The following is a 21,985-nucleotide window of genomic DNA, read 5'->3' as shown; positions in this document are numbered from 1 at the left end:
TTTATACCCATGAAAAGCACACTGGTTACAATTTGCAGCAGTGCGCTATATAATGATGAGTAATATTGATTATTAATATCAATATCAAATGTGAATTCGCAGTTGAAACATAATTGATTTGATCAACACTATAATTTGATGTAGACCTCCCAGCGTGAATCAATCAAGAAAAAAATTTAACTAGTCGTCTCAGACCAAAACAAGAAAAAGGAAGATGCATTCTAACAACTGATTGCGATGTGAAGACTAGGCTCATTATTAGAACCTGTACTACAGCTATTTAACTTTCTAAAATTATTTGTCGCAGACCCTCAAATACAGTGTATATTAACAATCAAATTGCCTAAATATGTCTGGTTTCGTCGCTATAGTATACTATTTATTAAAAACAATTACATCAATATCATTTACGTAGACCTATCATTCTAAAAGCTCAGGTTTTTAGCGTTAGAGGTTTGGACGAATATTCATCCCAAAGTCAATATTTCGAATTATCAGACCTAGGTCCATTTTCCTTCATTTGACAGTCGGAGGAATATTCCTCCCGAAGTCGATACTTTGAATATCAGAACTGAAGGTCAAATTCTCTTCATTTGACCTTGGGAGGAATATTCCTCCCAAATTGTTTGAATATCAGACCCCTTGGTCAAGTTTCCATCGATTGACTTTTGGAGGAATATTCCTCCCGCAGTCAATTTTCACAATAGCGGTCCTCTTAATTGATGATGATCAATGAACGTGCGGCTCATATTTCTATTGTGTGCCTATCCGGTGTAACGCGCGACACGCTTACATAATCTTATCTGAAAATGTGAAGACCTCGGGGGCATTATTTTCTCTAAAGCCCGACATTATCCCACATTCGGGACTGTGAATGGGTTGATTTTACGGCTGAGTCGACATGTTTCAACAATTTTTAACTGTTCATTTTTGAATATTTGAAGACTTATGAACTAAAAATTACTTTAATTTTTGATACATTTTGAGAAAGTCACAAAACATTTGAGACTGCGTTGGACTCGGTGTTACGGCACACAGACAATTATTTTGGGATGGCCTCATTTAAATATTTTTTTCATTTTGTGAAACACATTTTTTTGAAAATATAAAATAGTTTCCCTGCCACGCCTACCTGTACCCTACAAAATTTTGGACGTGGACCGTAACCAATTGTATATCTTTGGTCTTATTTGACTACAAAATAATTCTTTAAGAAAGATAAAATACAATATAAACTTCATATAAACTTTTGGAAGTCACAAATTAAAAAGATTTTTCAAGCAATGCCCTTATTCCAAACAACGTCTAGCTTTCAAGGTAAACCACACTTTGCCAATGGGCAATTTATCTTGAAACAATGTTTGTCTTGTTTGTTCTCTTCAAGGTCCAGATAGCGCATCGGATATACTTGTCATAGACACCATTCATGTCAAATTTAACATCATTTGGATCCTTAAAGAGTGACGTATCTATCAAAAAGCTGGCATTCTCTTTGACTCGCAGCGGTAGACTTTTACACCTAGGCCCTTTGTTATCAAATATAATATCCATAGCATCTAATGGGGAGTATCGGTCTTTTGTTGTTTGAAATATAGGGAGATCTTTATCATCATTCCAATATTTTGTTTCTCCTTCACAACTACTAATATCATCACTTGAATTTACAATTTCTGTATGTTTGACTGAATCACTTAGTTCCGCTTCACTTTCATTCTCGTCTTCGTCTGTGCCTAATGACAAATCGTCATGTGTATTTGAAAAGTCCTACGATGGTATTCCTTGGTCCTACGATGGTGCACCATTTTAAGGACATCCAAACATTTAAGATATTTTCATCTGTCTGTACTGCTCACTGTCCCGGTTTGAGAACTGCTGCTGGCTTCATAACCGATGGGGAGCTGGCAATCATTAATGCATTTGCATCAGAAATGCCAAATGCTAAATCGCTGCGTTGTTAGAGACATTTCCAAGGCAACTGCATGGAGAAATTGTCTGCACTTGGAATCTGTGGTAGGAAGTCACAGCATGAATTTATTGTTCACATTTTCGGCATACCTGGTAAAAAGAGTTGTCTCTTGGACAGCAACAGTGAAGAAGAATTCATTGGTGAACTACAAAAACTGAAAACGTATTTTGATGAAATGGAGAAGACTGGTAAACGTGAGAGCTATGTTCCAAAATTTTGGAAGTACCTACATGCACATTCAGACATGATCGTGAGTTGTATTTTACCTTTTGTTAGAAAGGATGCCGGAATGCCATTGGACAATGGTGTACCACGACGTTGCTTTACAAACCAATCCGAATCCATGAATAAAAAGATGTCACCATTTAAGAAGAATTACATTGGCAACAAAGAACGTCCACTCACAAAAGTGGAATTTTCGACAAAGGTGTTCTCGGAAATTCTGCTACAACAAGAGAAGGATTTGGATCAGACACTCTCTAACACAAGTGAACGGTTCGAATTGTGCGATGATGCAAGTAATAGGGAATAAGTTGTTTCATACCAAAGGTCGAAGGGTCGAGCTCATGAAAAATAAAAAATGAATTCTCGCATGCTCGAATTTATCTTTTATTTTTTATTCACTCGCCCCTTCAACCTTTGATATGAAACAACTTATTCCCTATTACTCCAATAATATTCATATATATGAATATGAATAACATATATAAATGAATATTTTATATTTGAATAACTTCTAAAATCAATTTTAATAGAAAATTTGATATTAAAATGGAAGCAAATAAGAAGTACTACTGTCCAACATGTAAAATCAATATAGATAAATCTCAAAAAGCAAGGCATAATAAAACTAAAACACATTTAGAAAATAAATTGAAATTAGAATATAATGATGATATATTAGAAACTAAATTAGAGGAATTAAAGAATGAAAAAGAAATATATAAATGTAATCAATCATTCAGTAACAAAAGATATTATAAAGTACATTTAAAATCTAAAAGTCATATTAGAAATATAAATAATGATATTTTAGGTGAAGATTATTTTGATTAAGATAATGATAAGAAACAGGAGACAATTAAAAGAATAAAACATAAATTAAAAGATAAAAGACCATACATGGAAGATGTTAGAAATTATATTAATTCATTCGATAATAAAAAAGAAATAGAGATAACTGAAGCATTTAAAAGTGATATTGGTCCAGCAGCTATCGAGTTTAAATTTTATAAAGGTCAAACGTTAGAAGAAAATAAAAAACATTTGGAAAATATGAAAAATATCATAAGAATAATTACAGACGAAGAATATCCTAAAATTAGTATATCAGTTGAAGTAAGATTTATAAAATCTGAAGATAAACCAATATATAATCTAAATTCCCATTCACAAGATATTATTGATAGATTAGATAAATGTTATAATCAAATAAAAAGTAAAATAGAAGAGAAATATTTTGAAGGATCTGTTTTAATATTTGATGAAATAATATTTATGACTTTACATGTTTATAACACAAAATATAATAAGTTAACTAAATCAAAACCAATTGATGAACGTAATTTATCATATTATAAAGATGATAATATAAATGGATCAAGTTATATCAAATTACCATTTAAAACTAATGCTGTTATAAATGTACAAAATTTTGATGAAAAATGTTTTCTATGGGAAATAATTAGTTGCTTACATCCAACAGAAGATATTACACATAGTTTTAGATTAACAAATTATAAACAATTTGAAAATAATTATAAGATAGACAGTTATCCTGTTAGAATTGAAAATATTCCAAAAACAGAAAGAGATAATAATGTAAAAATAAATGTATTCGATTTAATCAAATGATTTTTCAGAAGAACCACCAAAAACAAATATTATTAAAAAGGTTTATCAATAGGCTGCAGCTTTCGGGTTATATATTAAATCTGATTATCCAGAACTAATTAAAAGTGTATATTATAATTATAGAAATGAAAATGTTATCAATGATTTTTGTGATTTATTAATTGAATATGAAATAAAATTTAATAAATTGTTAAATGAAAATAAAGAAATTATAATGACAGAAGAAGATAAAGAAGAATTTGAGTTTTCAGATAAATGTTTTTATTGTGAAAAACAATTTAATTTCAAAGATAAAAAAGTTAGAGATCATGATCATTTGTATGGAAAGTTTAGAGGCGCAGCGCATGAGAATTGTAATTTGCAAGCAAAGAAAATCAATTTTGCTCGAGTTGTATTTCATAATTTATCAGGGTATGATGCACATTTATTTATCAAACAGTTATGTCATGATATAGAAGAAATCAATAATGAAATAGAAAGATTGAATTCAAATAGATCAAAAGATAAAATACCAACTTAGATTTAAAATGTTAGCTTCATGCAAATTTATCAGCTTCATTTCTTATACTAATAATTTCTCTAATTGCTTTATTAGAAAATATATTTAAATCTTCTAATTATTGATCTGTTGCATCAATTAATCCATTCGGTAAAAGTTTTTCAATTGGAACTTTATTTGATTTAAGTTTACTAGTTTTGGAAGTTATATTCTGTTCAGAAGTCGTTTCTGTTTCTGATTTCTTTTTGATTATTTCAAATAATTCATTAATTCTTTGTTTAAATACGTCTATATCATTATCAGTTAATTCTTGTTTTAAAACATCAGTTATTACATTACTATTACTAATTCTTTTAATTCTATCTGGATCTAAATCACTCAAAGTTGATTTTGTTAATATTTTATTTTTATTATTTTTATAAGTGATATCAATATAATAATCACCTTTCAAATGATAATACCATTTACCATTATCTAAAAATTTCAATTTATCTGCTAAAGGTCCAACGTCTCCATCATTTATGTTAAGTTTAGAATTTTCAATTATACGTTCTAATTTAGGTATTTTGTTTAAATTATCTAAATCTTGTTTTACTAAATCTGGATCTAAATTTTCAGGATCTAATTGTGATTTTGCATTTTTAATATAATCAGGCATATTTAAATTATTATCATATTCTGGCTCATTACCGTCATTAAAACTTGTTTCATTAAAATCAGGTGGTTGTTCTTCAGTTACGGTAGTATATAAAGATGTTTATTCAGAATATTAATATACATTATAATATAAGTTCCAGTGCCAAGGTACAAGTACATTATAGGCAAAAGGGTTAAGTTAAACATTTACAAGTTACAAATTCGGCGTAAACCAGACATAAATTTAGAAATGTAGCACGATGGTTTATATGAAATGGCTAACAGAGCAGGTACTGTACAAGTGTAGGTGTCTAATGTTGGAATCGTTGGTAGTTACTAAGAATAAATTTTGAAACATTTTTTAGCATTTGAGTGTTAGTACGAAGGTCGAAAAGGGAGATGTTGCCGTTAAGTAGGAAGTTTATCTTATTGGTTTCAGTGAGATTTGAGATGTGATCAGTTATTTTATTGTCGAATGAGGAAAACAGAGCGTCGATTTTTGTTTTGTGACCAAGTGACTGGCATTTAAGCATAAAGTGTTTAGTGTTAGCTGGTTTGTTAAACAAGTTGCATGTAGGATTACGGACATTAATAAAGTTGTGAACATAAAATTGAGATTTTAAAAGGAGGTCGGCGCGTAATCGGTTAAGTGAAATTTCTTCATCTCGGTTTATGTCCTTAATCAAGTAGGTTGGAACAGTAGTCGAAACTTGATGTTTGATAAAAGACTTGAATAGGGAAAGCGTTGTCAGCGAGCGAAGATTCTTCAGTTATGCCGGGTTCATCAAAAGTATCCATTCCAATATCTTCTCCACCTTCTACATCTATTTATATAATAAAAAAATTAAGATTTACAATAAAATATTCCTCCTATTACAATTCCTATACAAGTAAAAGCTAATTTAGTATTTTCATGTGATTTATTATCATTATTACTTTTAATCATTTCATGTTGAATAATATCAGTTTTTATATTTTCTGTAGTATTGTAATCTTTTATTTTAGAATCATTATTAAATTTAATATTCTGCGTTTTAGTTTTTGTCGATTGAATATGTTTTTATATTTTGTCACCTTCCATTAGTTTTGGAGCAGTAATAATCTTTTTATCTATATCATTTAATCCAAACTTATTATTTATTGTTGCAGTTTTAATTAGATTATTACAACCAATTATATTTCCCATTTTTAATACTAAATCATTAGAAATAATCAATAAATTAGGGCCTATACCATAATTTTATCTTACAATTCAATTCAATACTTTATTACAACTTAAAAGTTTTACAGTAAAACATACAAGTATATAATGCAATAAAGGAAAAAAAAGGACAATTAATTTTACAGAGTAGAAAATTACAATTTAAAATAAACAGGATAACACATTTACGGAACTAGCATGATGATTTAGAAGACACACTCCAGGGCTCCGTCATGAGAAAACTGGAAGAAGCATATAACCTACAAATTCTGTCCTTAGCAGGAACAAAAGGCTTTTTATATCTGTCAGCCTCTATTCTTAGTTGGTGCGCGCTTGTTCGTAACCTTGCAAGAACCTTGCGTTTAAAAAAATTTTTGATATATAAAAGATACCTTTCGAGGGAGAAATTATATTTGAAAAATTTGTATGTTCTTAATTTAGATTTCTCCCCACCGAGATCATTGGAGAACACAAAGGACGTCCAATTATATTTATATAAAGCCTGGGTGTATAATTTGAGTTCACGTGCGGTTTTACAAAAATTAATTGAGCCTTGATTCTCCCAGGTTTCACTGAAGCCAAAATTCAACATCAATTTCTTCATTGCTAATCCCCAGTTATAACAGTTAGGTGATAAATGTATAGAGGAAAGGCAGTCCAAATACGACATCCTAACCAGGGAATTGATGTCAGACGAACACACTCGAAACCAAAATTTTGAGCTATATGACATAAGATATATGACAGGGATGAGAATAGGGTATTGCCCGAGCTCACCCATAATTGCTGCGTGGGTAGCATTCTTATGCACACCTAACAAATATTTACAAAAGTTTACATTAATTTTCCCGGCTGGTAGAGTATTGCAAATAGACATAAAATTTGTATTATTGAAATTCTCAGTGTAGAAGGGACCCCAAACTTCACAGCAGTACGTTGGAATTGGTACCACAAAGATATTGAACAGTTTCAAAGCCGTGGCAACATTATCTCTCAGGTCAAAAGTTTTAATCTTTAAAAGTGCCTTACGGGCTTGGTCAGTTAGGTGATCACACGCGTTCTTAAAATTACCCTTGGCAGTGAAAATTATTCCAAGGTAATAGTAATTGTCGACTACTTCGATAGGTGTATTTTCATATTTGAAGATGTGATTGTCTATCGTACGTCCAAGCATATTAAAAATGATCACTTTTGTTTTTGAAAGATTAAAGGTTAGTTGCCATTTTCCACAGTTAGTTCCAAGGTTATTTAGTGCATTTTGTAGACCTACTTTGGATTTTGATATAATAACTAGATCGTCTGCATAAAGAAGACAGCTGATGGGGTTATTGTACAACATAACAGGTTGACAACTATCGTTAAAAAGTTTGGGTAAATCTGATATAAAAAGGTTGAAGAGTAACGGACTTAACACACAACCTTGTTTTACTCCTACTTTCGAGGAAAAGCTAGAGGTTATACCTTCCTGTAGTTTTACAGCATATTTCACTTCCGAGTACATACTTTCAATAACTGATAATATATTCCCGTCGATACCCATATTGAGGAGCTTAAAAATTAAAGCTGACTTGAAATCAACGCAAGCAAGTCAAATGCTGACTTGAAATCAACGAAACAACAATATACACTAGTTCTGCAAAGTTTGTTAACATATCAATCAATTATTGTTTTTAGAGTAAGTATATGATCTGAAGTACGAGCACCTTTCTTGAAGCCAATCTGACATAAGTTTAGGATAAGGTTGTTTTTTTCTACATACACTGATAATCTGTTATACAATATAGTACAAAAAAGTTTAGCAATATTGCTCCCAACTGCTATACCCCTATAATTTTCAGGGTTTGAGGCATCACCTTTTTTATGTAAAGGGGTTAAAGAATTGCATCTCCAAGCAGCAGGGAATTTTCCGCTATAAAGGATTTAATTGAACGCTTTCTTAAGTGCTGGCAAAAGAATGTAGTTTCCAGCTTTCAGTATTTCATTTAATACAAGGTCAGTGCCTTACATGTGATTTATCTAAATAATTTTGATATTTCTTTTTAATTGTTTTTGTGTATCGAATGATGTATTTAAATTTCCAATTATCGGGGAACTTGTTTCAACTTGTGTACCTAGAATACATATCAAATAAGTTCTAATTGATTGATTTATTCTTTGTATACCTGATTTTGTAAAACCTTCACTATTTTCTAAAATTAAATAAACCCAACCATTATTGTTTTCTTGCTTTAAATTATCATAAAATTCCGGTAATTTATTGAAATTAAATGTTTTTAAATCCATAGTTTCTATTTTACCATAACCTATTTTTTGACTATATATATTGTAAAAACTATTAATTGGTAGAGGAAGTGTACAATATTCTGCAATTTTTTTATGGCAAGGAAGTGATCTTATTGTTCCAATTTTTGTTCTAAAATCAGAATTATTTATATTTATATTTAATTCATTACAAACTTTATAAAACTTTGATAAATTAATATTATTATCTAATTCTTTAAAATTCCTAGATCCTGGCAAAGGGGTCTCTAATTCATTTAATATTAATCTTATTTGAAAGTAATTATGAAATCTAAATAAACTTTGAATTAATTTATATTTAGAATTATTACACTGCTGTAGTATTTTTAGCATACGTCACAAATCTTTTACTGAAACCTAAAATCTACGCCCACCATTAATGATATGAATAAACATATAACGGAAAACGATGGCTAACATATCAACCTAATAGCACAGTATATGGTCATCTTCAAGTAGTTATTCCATTTTACAAAAATGTGTATACATGATATAGGTCAGTCGGTTTTTGGTACCCAAAAATCGTAAAAGTTGACCTAGCAGACCAAATAGACAGACCCAAGTAGTTGTATCAAATTTAAAGTTGTAGGTAATACAACAAATATAATTGTCTTGTGAACTTTAATTCTGTCTGAACTTTACGCATCACATGTGTACAGCAAGCGCTATGTGTATAGTGATTAACGCCATCCTTCCTAGCAGTGTTACACTGCTGTACTATTTTTAGCATACGTCACAAATCTTTTACTGAAACCTAAAATCTACGCCCACCATTAATGATATGAATAAACATATAACGGAAAACGATGGCTAACATATCAACCTAAAGCCTAGCGCACATCGACAAAGCGACTGGAGACAACTAGTTGCTAGTGAGCGAGTACCCCACGCACATCGAAAATTTAGTAAAAACCAGCAACTGCGTGGCTCATGCCGGTCGCTAGGTCCATAGCGCACACATCGACAGCAACTGAGATGTGGTTAAGCAAATATTCTTGAGGGCATCACACGTCACGTGACAAATAGCTTTGTTTTAGTCAGTTACAACCATGTGTTGTTGATTATGGAGCGCTCACATCAACGGATATGAGAGCAACTGAGTACCTAGTTGCTCAAAAGTAGAACATGAGCAACTGGGTGGAACTGGAGATAGATGGACGCTAACCAGTCGTAAGCTCGCTCACATCGACAAATTCGAGCAACTGATTGTATCCAGCCAGTTGCTCTCATGCGCCGAAAACTGCCTGGCAACTAGTTGTCTCCAATCGCAGTGTCGATGTGCGCTAGGCTTAATAGCAGAGTATATGGTCATCTTCAAGTAGTTATTCCATTTTATAAAAATGTGTATACATGATATACGGTTTTTGATTACGGTTTTTGGTACCAAAAAATCGTAAAAGTTGACCAAGCAGACCAAATAGACAGACCCAAGCTATAACCATATACTTTTCAGTTAAATACTAACCTATAGTAAGCCATGTTAATATTCATGTATGCAAGTTTTTAATGGTGGGCGTGGATTTTGTCGATTCTATTCGGATTTATAGGTAAAGTAATTAGCAAATTACGGGAAAAGTAGTGGGCCAATCAGAAATTTTATTTCACAGTTCTCTTCAGCACATGTTGACCTTTCATATTGGCACTGGTTTTTTAAACAAATGATAATTCATAGTAGAAAAAATTTAACATTAATCTCCCTGGAATAACAACACATAGAATGGGCTGTACTGCAGCGTGCAGCATTAACTGATTTTTGTTTGGATAATGTTGTTTTAATATCTTTAATTCATCGTCAACTAATATATTTCTTTTCTATCTTGATCAGTTAATTCTTTAATGAGTGATTCAAAATCTCCATATATTACAAATGGCACTTTATTCTTGTAATCATACTATTTGAATTCTAATACTTTATCCTTTTCATTTGGTAAAACTATTTTACAATAATCATGATTTTCACATAATTGTTTATGATTTAATAATGCACTTTCGGTTCTGAATTTAGTTATATATTTTCTACATAGATATATTTTATTATCAAAATCATTTTCTGATTTGAAAAATAAATCAATTCTTTTAATCCACATATAATGATTCTCATAATATAATATATCTATAACATCATTTGAATCATAATCTTTTGATAAGTATAGAGGTTCTAATGTATAATGTTTAATATTATTACCTTTTGTTCTTGGTAATTTGACCAAATCAAATACATTTATCTTTATATTATTATCTCTTTCTATTTTTGGGATATTTTTAATTCCAACAGGATAATTATCTTATAATTATTTTCAAATGGTTTATAATTTGATACTCTACAAATATTATCAGTTGCAGGATGTAAGCAACTAATTATTGACCATAGAAAACATTTATCATCAGAATTTTGTACATTTATAACAGCATTAGTTTTAAATGGTAATTTGATATAACTTGATCTATTAATATTATCATCTTTATAATATGATAAATTATTTTCATCAATTGGTTTTGATTTAGTTAGCTTATTATATTTTGTGTTATAAACATGTAAAGTCATATTATTTCATCGAATATTAAACCAGATCCTTCAAAATATTTCTCTTCTATTTTACTTTTTATTTCATTATAATATTTATCTAATCATCTATTATCATCTATGTGTTGTTTTGAAATAATATGTTGTGAATGAGAACTTATATTATATATTGGTTTATCTTCAGATTTTAAAAATTTAACTTTAACTGATATACTAATCTTAGGGTATTCAACACCAGTAATTATTTTTATGATACTTTTCATATTTTCTAAATGTTTCTTTATTTTCTTCTAATGTTTTACCTTTATGAAATTTAAATTCAATAGCAGCTGGTCCAATATCGCTTTTAAATGCTTCGGTTATTTCTATTTCTTTTTAATTATCTAATGAATTAATATAATTTCTTACATCTTCCTTGTATGGCCTTTTATTGTTTATTTTATTTCTTATTCTTTTAATTGTCTTCTGTTTCTTATCATTATCATTATCAAAATAATCTTCACCTAAAATATCATTATTCATATTTCTAATATGACTTTTAGATTTTAAATGTTCTTTATAATATCTTTTGTTACTGAATGATTGATTACATGTGTCACATTTGTATGTTTCTTTTTCATTCTTCAATTCATCTAATTTAGTTTCTAATATATCATCTTTATATTCTAATTTCAATTTATTCTCTAAATGTGTTTTAGTTTTATTATGTCTTGCTTTTTGAGATTTATCTATATCAATTTTACAGTTTTGAACAGTAGTACTTATTTGCTTCCATTTTAATATCCAATTTTTTATTAAAATTGATTTTAGAAGTTATTCGAAATCTATTTCATGGTGCCCTTTTTCATTTTTACCTTTATATATGAAATAGAAATCACCTGAACATAATTCTTCTAGATCTTCACTTGATAATCTATGAAATCTATCTGGTAAATATGTTCTGAATTTATATTTATTTCCTTTTAATCCTTCATATTCTAAGTGAATAACTAATTTATCTCCATATTTGTTAGTAACTGTATCAATATTTGTAATTAAATATTTCTTATGAATTGTTAATTCTGTTAACTTCTTAAATTTATAATCTACAGATTTGACATTTGTAGTATCTTTTATTCTATCTAAGAATTCACTGTGTATTTGTTTATTCTCCATTTTAATAACATATTTTTTTATTAAAATTGATTTTAGAAGTTATTCGATGAATATTTTAAGAGTAATATGGAATAAGTTGTTCTAGATTAAAGCTTGAGAGGTCGAGTGAGTAAAAAATGAAAAATAAATTCGAGTGTGCGAGAATTTATTTTTCATTTTTCATGATGGTTTATAATGGACCGAACTACAAATATCGCTATTGCTTTTCGAAATTCCAGAACAAAACGCGTAGTCTGTTGACAATCTTGATAAAGCTTTTTCTATTTCATTCCACTCAAATCCATTGCCATTTTCTAAAGAACTTTCGTCCCCAGATGAATATATCACCGTCCGCGACACAGTTAGCGGTCCGCCACGGTTGATACCAATCACATTCCACGACTCAATTCTAGAAATATATCTTTTCCACAAGATAAATTCGCGATTGAATCAGAGGATGAACTCGATTAATGTAGTTCAAAATTTCAGTCAGAATTGTTGATCCAGTATTAACAAAAACTTTGGTACCGCCGGTTTGTGACGAGTTATCAGAACTTTCCTTCTGAATTACTATCGGAACATACGGTACAGGCAATGACATTTTCAAATAAGATTCAGTTGTAAGCTTTGTGACTTTGTCGAGCAAATGCAAAGAAATGTATGAACTCCTGGGTTTATATTCCTACAAGATAGGCCTCCCATCTGTAATGTGTCATCTTTATAGACGGTAATTGCCATTCTTTTATTGGGGTTAGGCCTTTTTGAGGTGACCTTTGAGTGACACCACAATTGTAACCATGGACCTATACACTCTAGCAAAATAAATGGATTATCCTTACGTATTTCTGACTCATTTATACATCCATAATGTAACCACAAAATGCTCAAGAGTCTGTGATGTAACTAATCGATCAATGATTTGTGAACTCTTGTTGGTTATCATAGTGTGACAGAATTTCATGTTGTTAGGATTGAGAAAATAAATTGCTAGATGTTTATTTATCGACGGCAACATGAATTCCCTAAAAACCTGGTGTTGGGTTTATATTTTTCAATAAACTAAAAAAGTCTTTATCAATTTATGATGTTATTCATATGGGTTTTTCAATAATGTTCTAAGATTGCCACGAACAATACAAATCTTTAATCTGAAGTAAGAGATTATTATCATAATGTCTGTATATATTTCATTTTTTTCAATATCTACCCTTTAGTTTTCAGGCCTGTTATGGCTTAAAAATTTATTTATAATTTCAGAATTTATTTAACTTCAGACTCTCAAATTCATATTATCGAAAAGAAAGTGAAATGAGATTTCAGTGAAACCAGCAAAATCTTAAATTTTCTATTTCCATTTGGTATACTCCAATCGGAGTGCGATCATGTTTGTAGAACAAATCCGAATATGTTCCCTCTAATTTGCCTTTGCCCTATGCTCATGTATTGAGTGTCGCATTACCAAAATTCAGGTCATGCTGAAATAGCGATATCGTGAGTCTTAATTTATCAGCCAATCCTCTGTTGTGCTGTAACCTCTTGCATCCATATGCTAATACGATGGGTGCTACTACCAGAGCCATCTGTGAACAACCAAAGAGCCCACTACAATGCATGTGAACACCCCTCGAGAGTGAACAAGAGCCCCAACGTGCACTATGGCCAGCCTGTCAGCTTTTCATAAAATGGCAAATGATGATGCATTCTGTGGGTTAAATTCGTCAAAATACACTCCCAGCTCAGAGTCAATACCTAATAATTTACACAATACAATCGTAGAATACAAAAGTAGCAGACAGCGACTGGATCTGGCAGGAACAAATACCTCAGATAAATCTTTTCCATTGGTCTTATTGATTTTAATGCGGAATAGAATTGAATTTTCTGAACTTTGCTCAATAAAACAAATTGAATTGGAGTTGATGTTTGTATTTGTTCAATAAAGTAAAATTGAATTGATGTTTTTTGCGGAATAAAATTTGAATTTGTAGTTTGAGCACATGGCTAATTATCATATCAAGGTCATCTATACGATTCATTTAAGAAAAAGCTATTTTTTCCGGACTTTGCACAATGGTCAATGATATTTTCTGTAGTGCTAATAAAAATATTCCTCCCAAAAACCAAATCAACTAAAGCTTTCACAGAAATCGATCTTGAAATACAGTTTTAGATCTTAAAATAAAACCCGGAAGTAAAACGGTAGACGATACAGCGGGTTCACGTGAACACCTCATTTCTGCGGTCTTTGCTTTCTGATTGTCTTTTCAAAACCAATATTTTTGCGATCAGATATTCGCAAAAAAGCTCATATAAATTTTAACGAGACCCTCTTTCAGAATTCAGCTACGTCGAGTTTGGAGAATGGATAATGATTTAATGAATGATTTGTATGAATATATGCTCAGTTGCACAGTAAAAGAGCCTTTGCTCTGGAAACCATGTCATTTAAATTCGCTCCATTTGTATAGAAATAGGCTCAGCCCACGGCTGGCCAGAAAATACTCAAACTCATTCGCCATCTGGTGGAATAATATCGCATAACAGGTTTTCTGAACTTATTCATTCAATAAAGGAAGGCTAGCTGAAACCAGTGATACCAAGATCACATTTTTACGACTATTTGTTTGTGAGCTATTTGCCACCGAAGATGGGTGAATTACAGGCTTTTAAAAGTCGTACATTTTTCCTCTCTATGTATTTTTGGTATCGTGTAATTATTACATCCGCAGATAATAGTTTCTTTTTGTAGTTAGTGTCAGGGACAATTGGCCACCATTTCTATTTGCCAAAGGAACTGCTTTTTACAATTTTTCAAGGGAAACTGCTTCAGTCTTCAATCTTGATCCTTTACGTTTGTATCGCCCTTGGGTATCAGCATAAGAACAAGAGGACTTGAAAGTCCTGAGGTTCGAAGAAGCAAAGTATGATGTATAAATTATAAACCACATAAAAGAAAGGCAAATTATGAAAAAGAAATTAATATTCCATTAGATAAGTTTGCTTGAAAAAATTCAATTTGTTTGCCGTTTGCATTGCGCACGTGGTAATGTTATTGTTTACATCTGACGTCATCGATAAAATGAGGTACGCAGCTGAGCCTGCCTGTCAATCAACATAATTGGTTTACACTAAAAATGCGCTTACTTGAAAAACTATGTTGTGTATCAATCTGGAATTTTCGGCACAATATCCGATGCTAAATACCTTGCTTTAAAGGTTTATTTGGTGTTAATCGGATCAAAAATGTTTCAAATAATTTGAACTAACCAAAGAAAACAGTATTCAGAAAGAAATATGTATAATATTGAGAAAGTATGAAGTACAACAGTGCATGAAATCTACACTGTAAAAAATAATTCCGAAAAATCACGGAAAATTTCCGGCAGCAGTTGAACCGGCGCGATTTCCGAAAATAAATTCCGAAAAATCCGTATCCGAAAATAGCCGGATATTCACCGATTGTGTACGGAAAATTTCCGAAGGTCACCTTCGTAAACGAGCCGTAGATAAACGGCCAACTCCCGATAAATGTCGGAATATCGACGATAAATAACGGCACCTCGGTTCCTTTTAATCGGGAAGGTCCCGGCAAAAATCGGAGATCCTCCGCTTTTTTACGTCCACGATCCTGCAAAAATTGGGAAGCCTCCGTATTCACCCCACCCCTTTTGACCCCCCTGAAAAACCAAAAAATGATATTCCGATATCCATGAGAAAATCGCCTGATCCGGAGGAACCCTATGAACAATGAGACCTTGTAACCAAATTTGTGGCTACCAAATGAAATTCATCGCCACCAGGCTTTTTCCCTTTATTTCACACTTCGAAATCAACTCCTTTCATAGAGTCAACAAAAACCGAAACTTCTCATTTCGCCTTCCAGTTTTTCACCATTATCTAATATGTTTTTGAACGAACTATATAGGTATCGTAGACCATGAGATCATATTTTTACTACTGCTACCTGGTAGTCCAGGCTTTTTCCCTTTTTTTCACACTTCAAAATCAACTCCTTTCATAGAGTCCACAAAAACCGAAACTTCTCGTTTCGCCTTCCAGTTATTCACCATTATCTAATATGTTTTTGAACGAACTATATAGGTATCGTAGACCATAAGATCATATTTTTACTACCGCTACCTGGTAGTCCAGGCTTTTTCCCTTTTTTTCACACTTCGAAATCAACTCCTTTCATAGAGTCCACAAAAACCGAAACTTCTCATTTCGCCTTCCAGTTTTTCGCCAACATATTTTTCTAATATGTTTTTGCACGAACTATATAGGTATCATAGACCATGTTTCTACTACCGATACCTGGTAGTCCCGAAAAGCTCGACTGATGAACAATGGTCATTGGTTGAGCTTTATTGAGACAGAATCAAGAGCGCTGTATCCGGATAGTATCCAATAGATACTGTGAAAGTGTGCACCTACATAAACCCAACACCTTTCGATACTCAGTGATTTTCTTCATTTGCACAACTCGAGTATTATTCAATTCAATTCTCTCATGTGAATAATAATAATGATGCCTCGACCATTTTGTATGGATACAATGGATAAATGTCCAGTAAAGATGAGAATGGTAGACATCTTTTCTCATTTGTGCCCAACAGTTTCCAGACTCCATAGTCCCGATCATACACCGCATTAAAATTTTCAGTTACACAAAACGGTTTTTCTTCGTAAATAATCAAAAGGATAATTTTTCCTAAAACTAAGCCTTCTTCGCAGTCTCTTATTACAACAAACGTATCACAGTTACTTTTATAAGCAATGTTTCTTAAGGTGATAACATTTACAGTAAAGCATTTTGATGTGTTGCCAATAGAACTTTGAATGCAGTCAATAATTTCTTTACAATACAAGTTTTCATTATATTTTACAGTTTTTTCCTTATCATAAACCAAGTCAGGCCCATACAGATGACCCGAGGAGTAATATGCTTGCAAGTATTGGTGTTTTTCCGCAAGGGATAGCAGAATATTTTTAAAGTTTTGAATACTTCGAACCACCCTTTTTAAAAATACGAATGCTTACTTTCCATTCGCATTGTCCACAATCTAATAAGTGGTCCGAAATCTAAAGTCAGAGCAGGGTAGTGAGTCAAAAAATGGTGTTTTGGCTTCAAGGAATCATTAGGAAAAAACTTGCATCGCAGCTGGAGGTATTCAACAATTAGGGAATCCATGACTGATATCATTCCTCGGTTGAATCGTGGGGCACATACAATTTCAATCAGTTCTCTTAGTAAAACAACTAATTTCCAAACATAGTCGTCTGGGTCAGAAATATCATTCTCAAGAATAAGTGGCAGAAATCTTCTTGAAAACACATTGTATTCCAAATTTTTTTACACTATCACTTTTACACACAAATGCTAACTGAATCTGATCTATTTTTGACCTATGCCAAGGATATATATTACCAAATGTATAATAACATGCTAAAATTTTGTGAGTTTTTTTAGCGCTTCCCAGAGGATTGACAATTTCAAACTCGTCTTGATAAAATATCAGTTCAAGAAATCTGTCATTTTCCATCTGAATTTTCAATTCTCTATAAATAGAACTACCATGTATATCATCAAGTATAGATTCATTAACAGGAATAGCATTCATTATCTGAGAAGCAAATGTGGAATCATTAACTAAACCAGAGATGACTTTCTGAATAGGCACATAATACATGTAGTGTTGAATATCACCATAGTTCCCAATCAAAATCTTCTCTGGGGCTACATAATTCATCCTGTCTTTGTAATACTTATTTCTTGAATAAATTGACCGGAAAATTCCCTTATCTTTATCGACAATATCATACAATACATTATCACGTTCCAACTCTTCAACTATTCTTTCTGAAACATTATCATCCAAACCATGGTTTTTAAATTTTTCTAATAAGTATGCCTTGATAAACTTCTTTTCAATATCAAATAAATTAGCAAGTTCTTCAACTATAATCTGAATGGTAGAAGCTGGAACAAGAAGTTTACTCTGTAATCTTAGATAAAGTAATGCCAAGTCTGTTTCAAATACTTTGGCATCAAAACACTGAGAACAAGAAAATTAATTTTAGAAAATTATTTGACGCCTGGGAAAAAAATGTAGAATTTCTGGGCTAAGCTAATGTGGAATTGCAAATTTGAAATCGAAGTTTTAAGAAATTTGGGGAATGATGAGATTTGGCGATTGGGTAGATGATACAGGTCTTCGACTCTAGTAGTGGTTTGAATTTTTTTATTGAAAATTCTCAATAATTGATCGCGAACTTGCGACCGACTTCATTTACTTATGCCTCTAAGCTGGTCTGCAACTTCATTGCCTCCATGGATGAAGAAAGAGCTCTTCTGATGTCTGCTTCATTATGACTTCGAGCATATCGTGTGGCCTAGCCAGCCGGCCCGGTCCCCAGGCCCGGGCCACGCGTTTGGCTGCAACTCGATTTCCTAGAGTCTTGAGTCTGGGTGGGTTGAAGTAGACATTGTCATTTAAAATAACATGCTTATGTTGTTCTGTATGAATTACCCGTGTGTCATGTATGTTGTATTAATTTATTTTAAAATTTGTATTTATTGAATTTGGGAATTTTATCCCGGAATTTCAATGTAATAAGGATCAATAAAGAATTGAATTGAATTGTCACCTAATACACATGCCATCAGAGGACACGGAGCCGTATATGACAGCTATGCTATTATAAATTGCTAATCTCACGAAACTTGCATACTCCTAATATCAAACATATTTTCACAAACGATTAAATATTGAAATTATATGTTTACACATTTTCATATTAACCGCTTGTAGCCGCTGATGAAATTCACGCCGGCCCTACACACATCGTAGATAGCTTCGTCATTCCACCGGCATGCCCACGTCAGGGTCTGACTTTTATATCAGACTTCCGCATCGTGTATACATCCGCCATTTAACCGAATAATCCGATTTACTTATCATTTCTATTTATGCCTGCTTCTGATATAATCATACATCCTTTACTATTACAATACGTCTTCTAATGATATTCAATGCAATATAACATTTCGACGTTCAAATATAGGTCATTATATAATCACAGGAAGCCATTCTACATCTATGTCAATAATATTTTGCCAGATAGCTTGTTTGTGTACACATAAACCTGTGACGTTTTGCACATCGATTTACGGCTGTCGTTTGTAAAATGACGCTGAATGGTTAGCATTGTTTAGGTTTCATAATGGTAACGTTTTATAAGGCGTCAAAAAATCATTTTGTATTGATTCATCAATATCCATATCCATATCTTCCTCTTCATTTGGAGAACTATCTAAAGTTATATTCTGCTCAAAACTACCCGAGTCAAAACTATTCACATTAACTGATGTCATCAAATCGGATCTCCCTGCATCAAGGCCCCATGGACGTGTATGTTTTCTCGACATATGACTGCTAAAAGACGATTTGTTGCTATATATCTGCGCGCAATTATTAAATGGACACATAATTTCTGTGCCGAAATTGATGTGGTTTTTCAAATGCACAATAAGATCATTCAAACTATCAAATTCCTGAGTACATGAATCCACTGAACATTTCACATTTGTGAGTAAAGTTGGCAATCTTGACAGTCTTACGGCAGTTCGTTCAATTTTATGGAAACGACTAAAATGCATATTCAATGCTTCATATGTACGACAAGTCACGAGACAATTTTGAAGGGGGCAATCGAAATCTGAGTTAGGCCTGTTTCTGTGCTGAGCTTGTCTTACGGTGAGCGGTGTCTTACATATGATTTTAAAGATGTCACTTGAACTCTACACAATTTACAGAGGTATTTTGCACCAAGTCCATTAGAGTTTTCCTGGAAGAAAGATTCCATTAGCGATCGACAAATGCAGCCGAGGAAAATAATACCAAAAAGCATCGCAACTAGGCCCCTATAGTGAGATGATTTTCAAATGTAGGCTAATTTTAGATGATGCACCTTTCTAATGGTCAAAGAAAATCACCCAACCACCCGAAAACTCCCGAGATGATGGTTTATTTATATAGTTAGTAGTAAAAACAGTAAGTAACCACATCCTCACTTGCCAGGGTTTGATTACCACCCGCTGGATCTCACGCCAACACAAACCCTAGCCTCAAACCGTTCATTGGTCTATTACATCGCCCAGAATTACGGGTTCCCGGTCAGCGCCCACCAGTTTGTCTAACCAATCAGATGCGTGGTGATTATAGAGTGCCAATCAATGTGCCGGTAAAATCAATGCATCTGATTCGCTATAATAGACTGGTGGGCACTGAGGGTTAACCTGTTCAAATCTTGGGCGATGTAATAATAATAGACCAATGAAGGGTTTGCGGCCAGGGTTTGTGTCAACGGGCGGCAATCAATCAAACCCTGGCAAGCGAGGCGAGGATCCAGAGTAACCAGCCACCACAAATACAAGTCGACGTAGGCCTTTAGTAATAGGGGATTCGGCCTTCACTTCTTCTGTGAGGCCTTTGCATAAGGATTTATTAGACCTAGTTCAATTGAACCCTCTTACCTCAAAACTATTAGGATTTCTTGCAGCGTCTCCGATTTCTCTATCTGCGTCCGCCATCTTGACACACGAGCAATCTATAGGCCTTGCGCATGCGTGCTAGACCAAAATTTCAAAACGAGGCTAAAAGCCGGCGACTCGCCGTAGATAGTCGGAGCGTTCCGTCAAGTGCCGGTGATTTACCGAGATTTTCATTCAGATCCCCTAAAAAAGTGGAGCACGCGCCGACGTTTTGAAAATCGGTATCACGTCCGTTATTTTGCGTCTTAATTCCGTATCAGATCGCAAAATTTCCGTCGTGTGACGGAATTTTGTCCGATTAATGATTTGATCAAATTCGAAAATGTGCCGACAGAAAAATTTCATTAAGTCCGTGATTTATCGGTAATTTACCGTTTATTGTCAGAATTTGCCGCTAAAAAACGGGACTCTCCGAACTTTTTTTTACAGTGTAGTGCAGGTCGCTAGAAAATAACAGCCATGAAAATCCCAGACCTAAATAATGCCAGGACAGAATTTTAGAACATTAATTCAAAGCTTATTACACTAACTCAAAACTGTAAAAATTTTGGGATGTAACATGATGACGTATTAACATATATTATATTATTTTTATATATTTGCGTATTGATTTGTTATAACCTTCAATTAGAATTATATCAGAAAATAATGAAATACGTTTGAAATACAGTTCTACCAAATTCCGTCCTGGCATTTTCCAGAATTATCTGGGTGGTTATTTTCAGTGTACCCCGAGTTTCTGATGAAAGATGTAGTTAGGCTTGTTAACGCCTACCTAAGATTTCGGAAGGTTAGGCGTACCTCATAACGCTTTACCTGTAATCTTTTACAATTTCGGAAAACGACTAAGCGTACTTCACAACGCTTTACCTGTAATCCTTTATGGTTTCGGAAGACGGCTAAGCGTACTTCACAACGCTTTACCATATAAACAACCTTTACTATGTATATAAAATAACAAGGGATGAAACGCAGTTCAAGTCGTGCCAGCCAGAAAGTTGGGACAGTCACGTGACATTCTGATGACATCATCGGATTTAAAACTTCAACATGAAAAGTTAAGATATTCACAGACCGATATCAATTGTCAGATTATGATTCATGTGAAATAAATAACATATAAAGAATAAATTATGATGAAATAAATAATTCATAGTAAAAAAATGCATTTGAATGTGACTTATTCTCAAATATTTTTCGTATTATAGTTTCCATCTTAGATGCTTCGGGTTTGCATTCAGTCAAATAAGAAGCGTTTAAGTCACGTGACTGTCCCAACTTTCTGGCTGGCACGACTTGAACTGCGTTTCATCCCT

At 32.7% G+C, this 21,985-nt stretch overlaps 1 protein-coding gene across 1 annotated transcript; it reads right to left on the bottom strand.

Annotated features, from left to right (window-relative positions):
- Nucleotides 1-17,415: 17,415 nt before the first annotated feature.
- LOC141902120 (uncharacterized) lies at nucleotides 17,416-20,708 on the bottom strand. Its single transcript, XM_074789760.1, has 3 exons — nucleotides 20,652-20,708; nucleotides 19,476-19,670; nucleotides 17,416-18,171 (listed from the first exon to the last, which is right to left on the bottom strand). Exons 1-3 carry the CDS (start codon nucleotides 20,706-20,708, stop codon nucleotides 17,416-17,418), a joined length of 1,008 nt encoding a protein of 335 aa, XP_074645861.1.
- Between the last annotated feature and the right edge of the window lie 1,277 nt (nucleotides 20,709-21,985).

Source organism: Tubulanus polymorphus, chromosome 3 (genome assembly GCF_964204645.1).
Source record: "Tubulanus polymorphus chromosome 3, tnTubPoly1.2, whole genome shotgun sequence".
NCBI lineage: Eukaryota > Metazoa > Nemertea > Palaeonemertea > Tubulaniformes > Tubulanidae > Tubulanus > Tubulanus polymorphus.
Note: the sequence above shows the minus strand (reverse complement) of the source record. Positions and strands in the feature narration are given on the sequence as shown.

Excerpts from the sequence above, each read along its gene's own strand:
- LOC141902120 (XM_074789760.1), bottom strand. The coding sequence starts at position 20,708 with ATGGCGGACGCAGATAGAGAAATCGGAGACGCTGCAAGAAATCCTAAT. Across the intron at positions 19,671-20,651 it reads GAAATCCTAATAGTTTTGAG|GAATTTGATAGTTTGAATGA; the intron begins GTAAGAGGGTTC and ends TCATGTACTCAG. Across the intron at positions 18,172-19,475 it reads ATTTGATGACATCAGTTAAT|TGTTTTGATGCCAAAGTATT; the intron begins GTGAATAGTTTT and ends TCTTGTTCTCAG.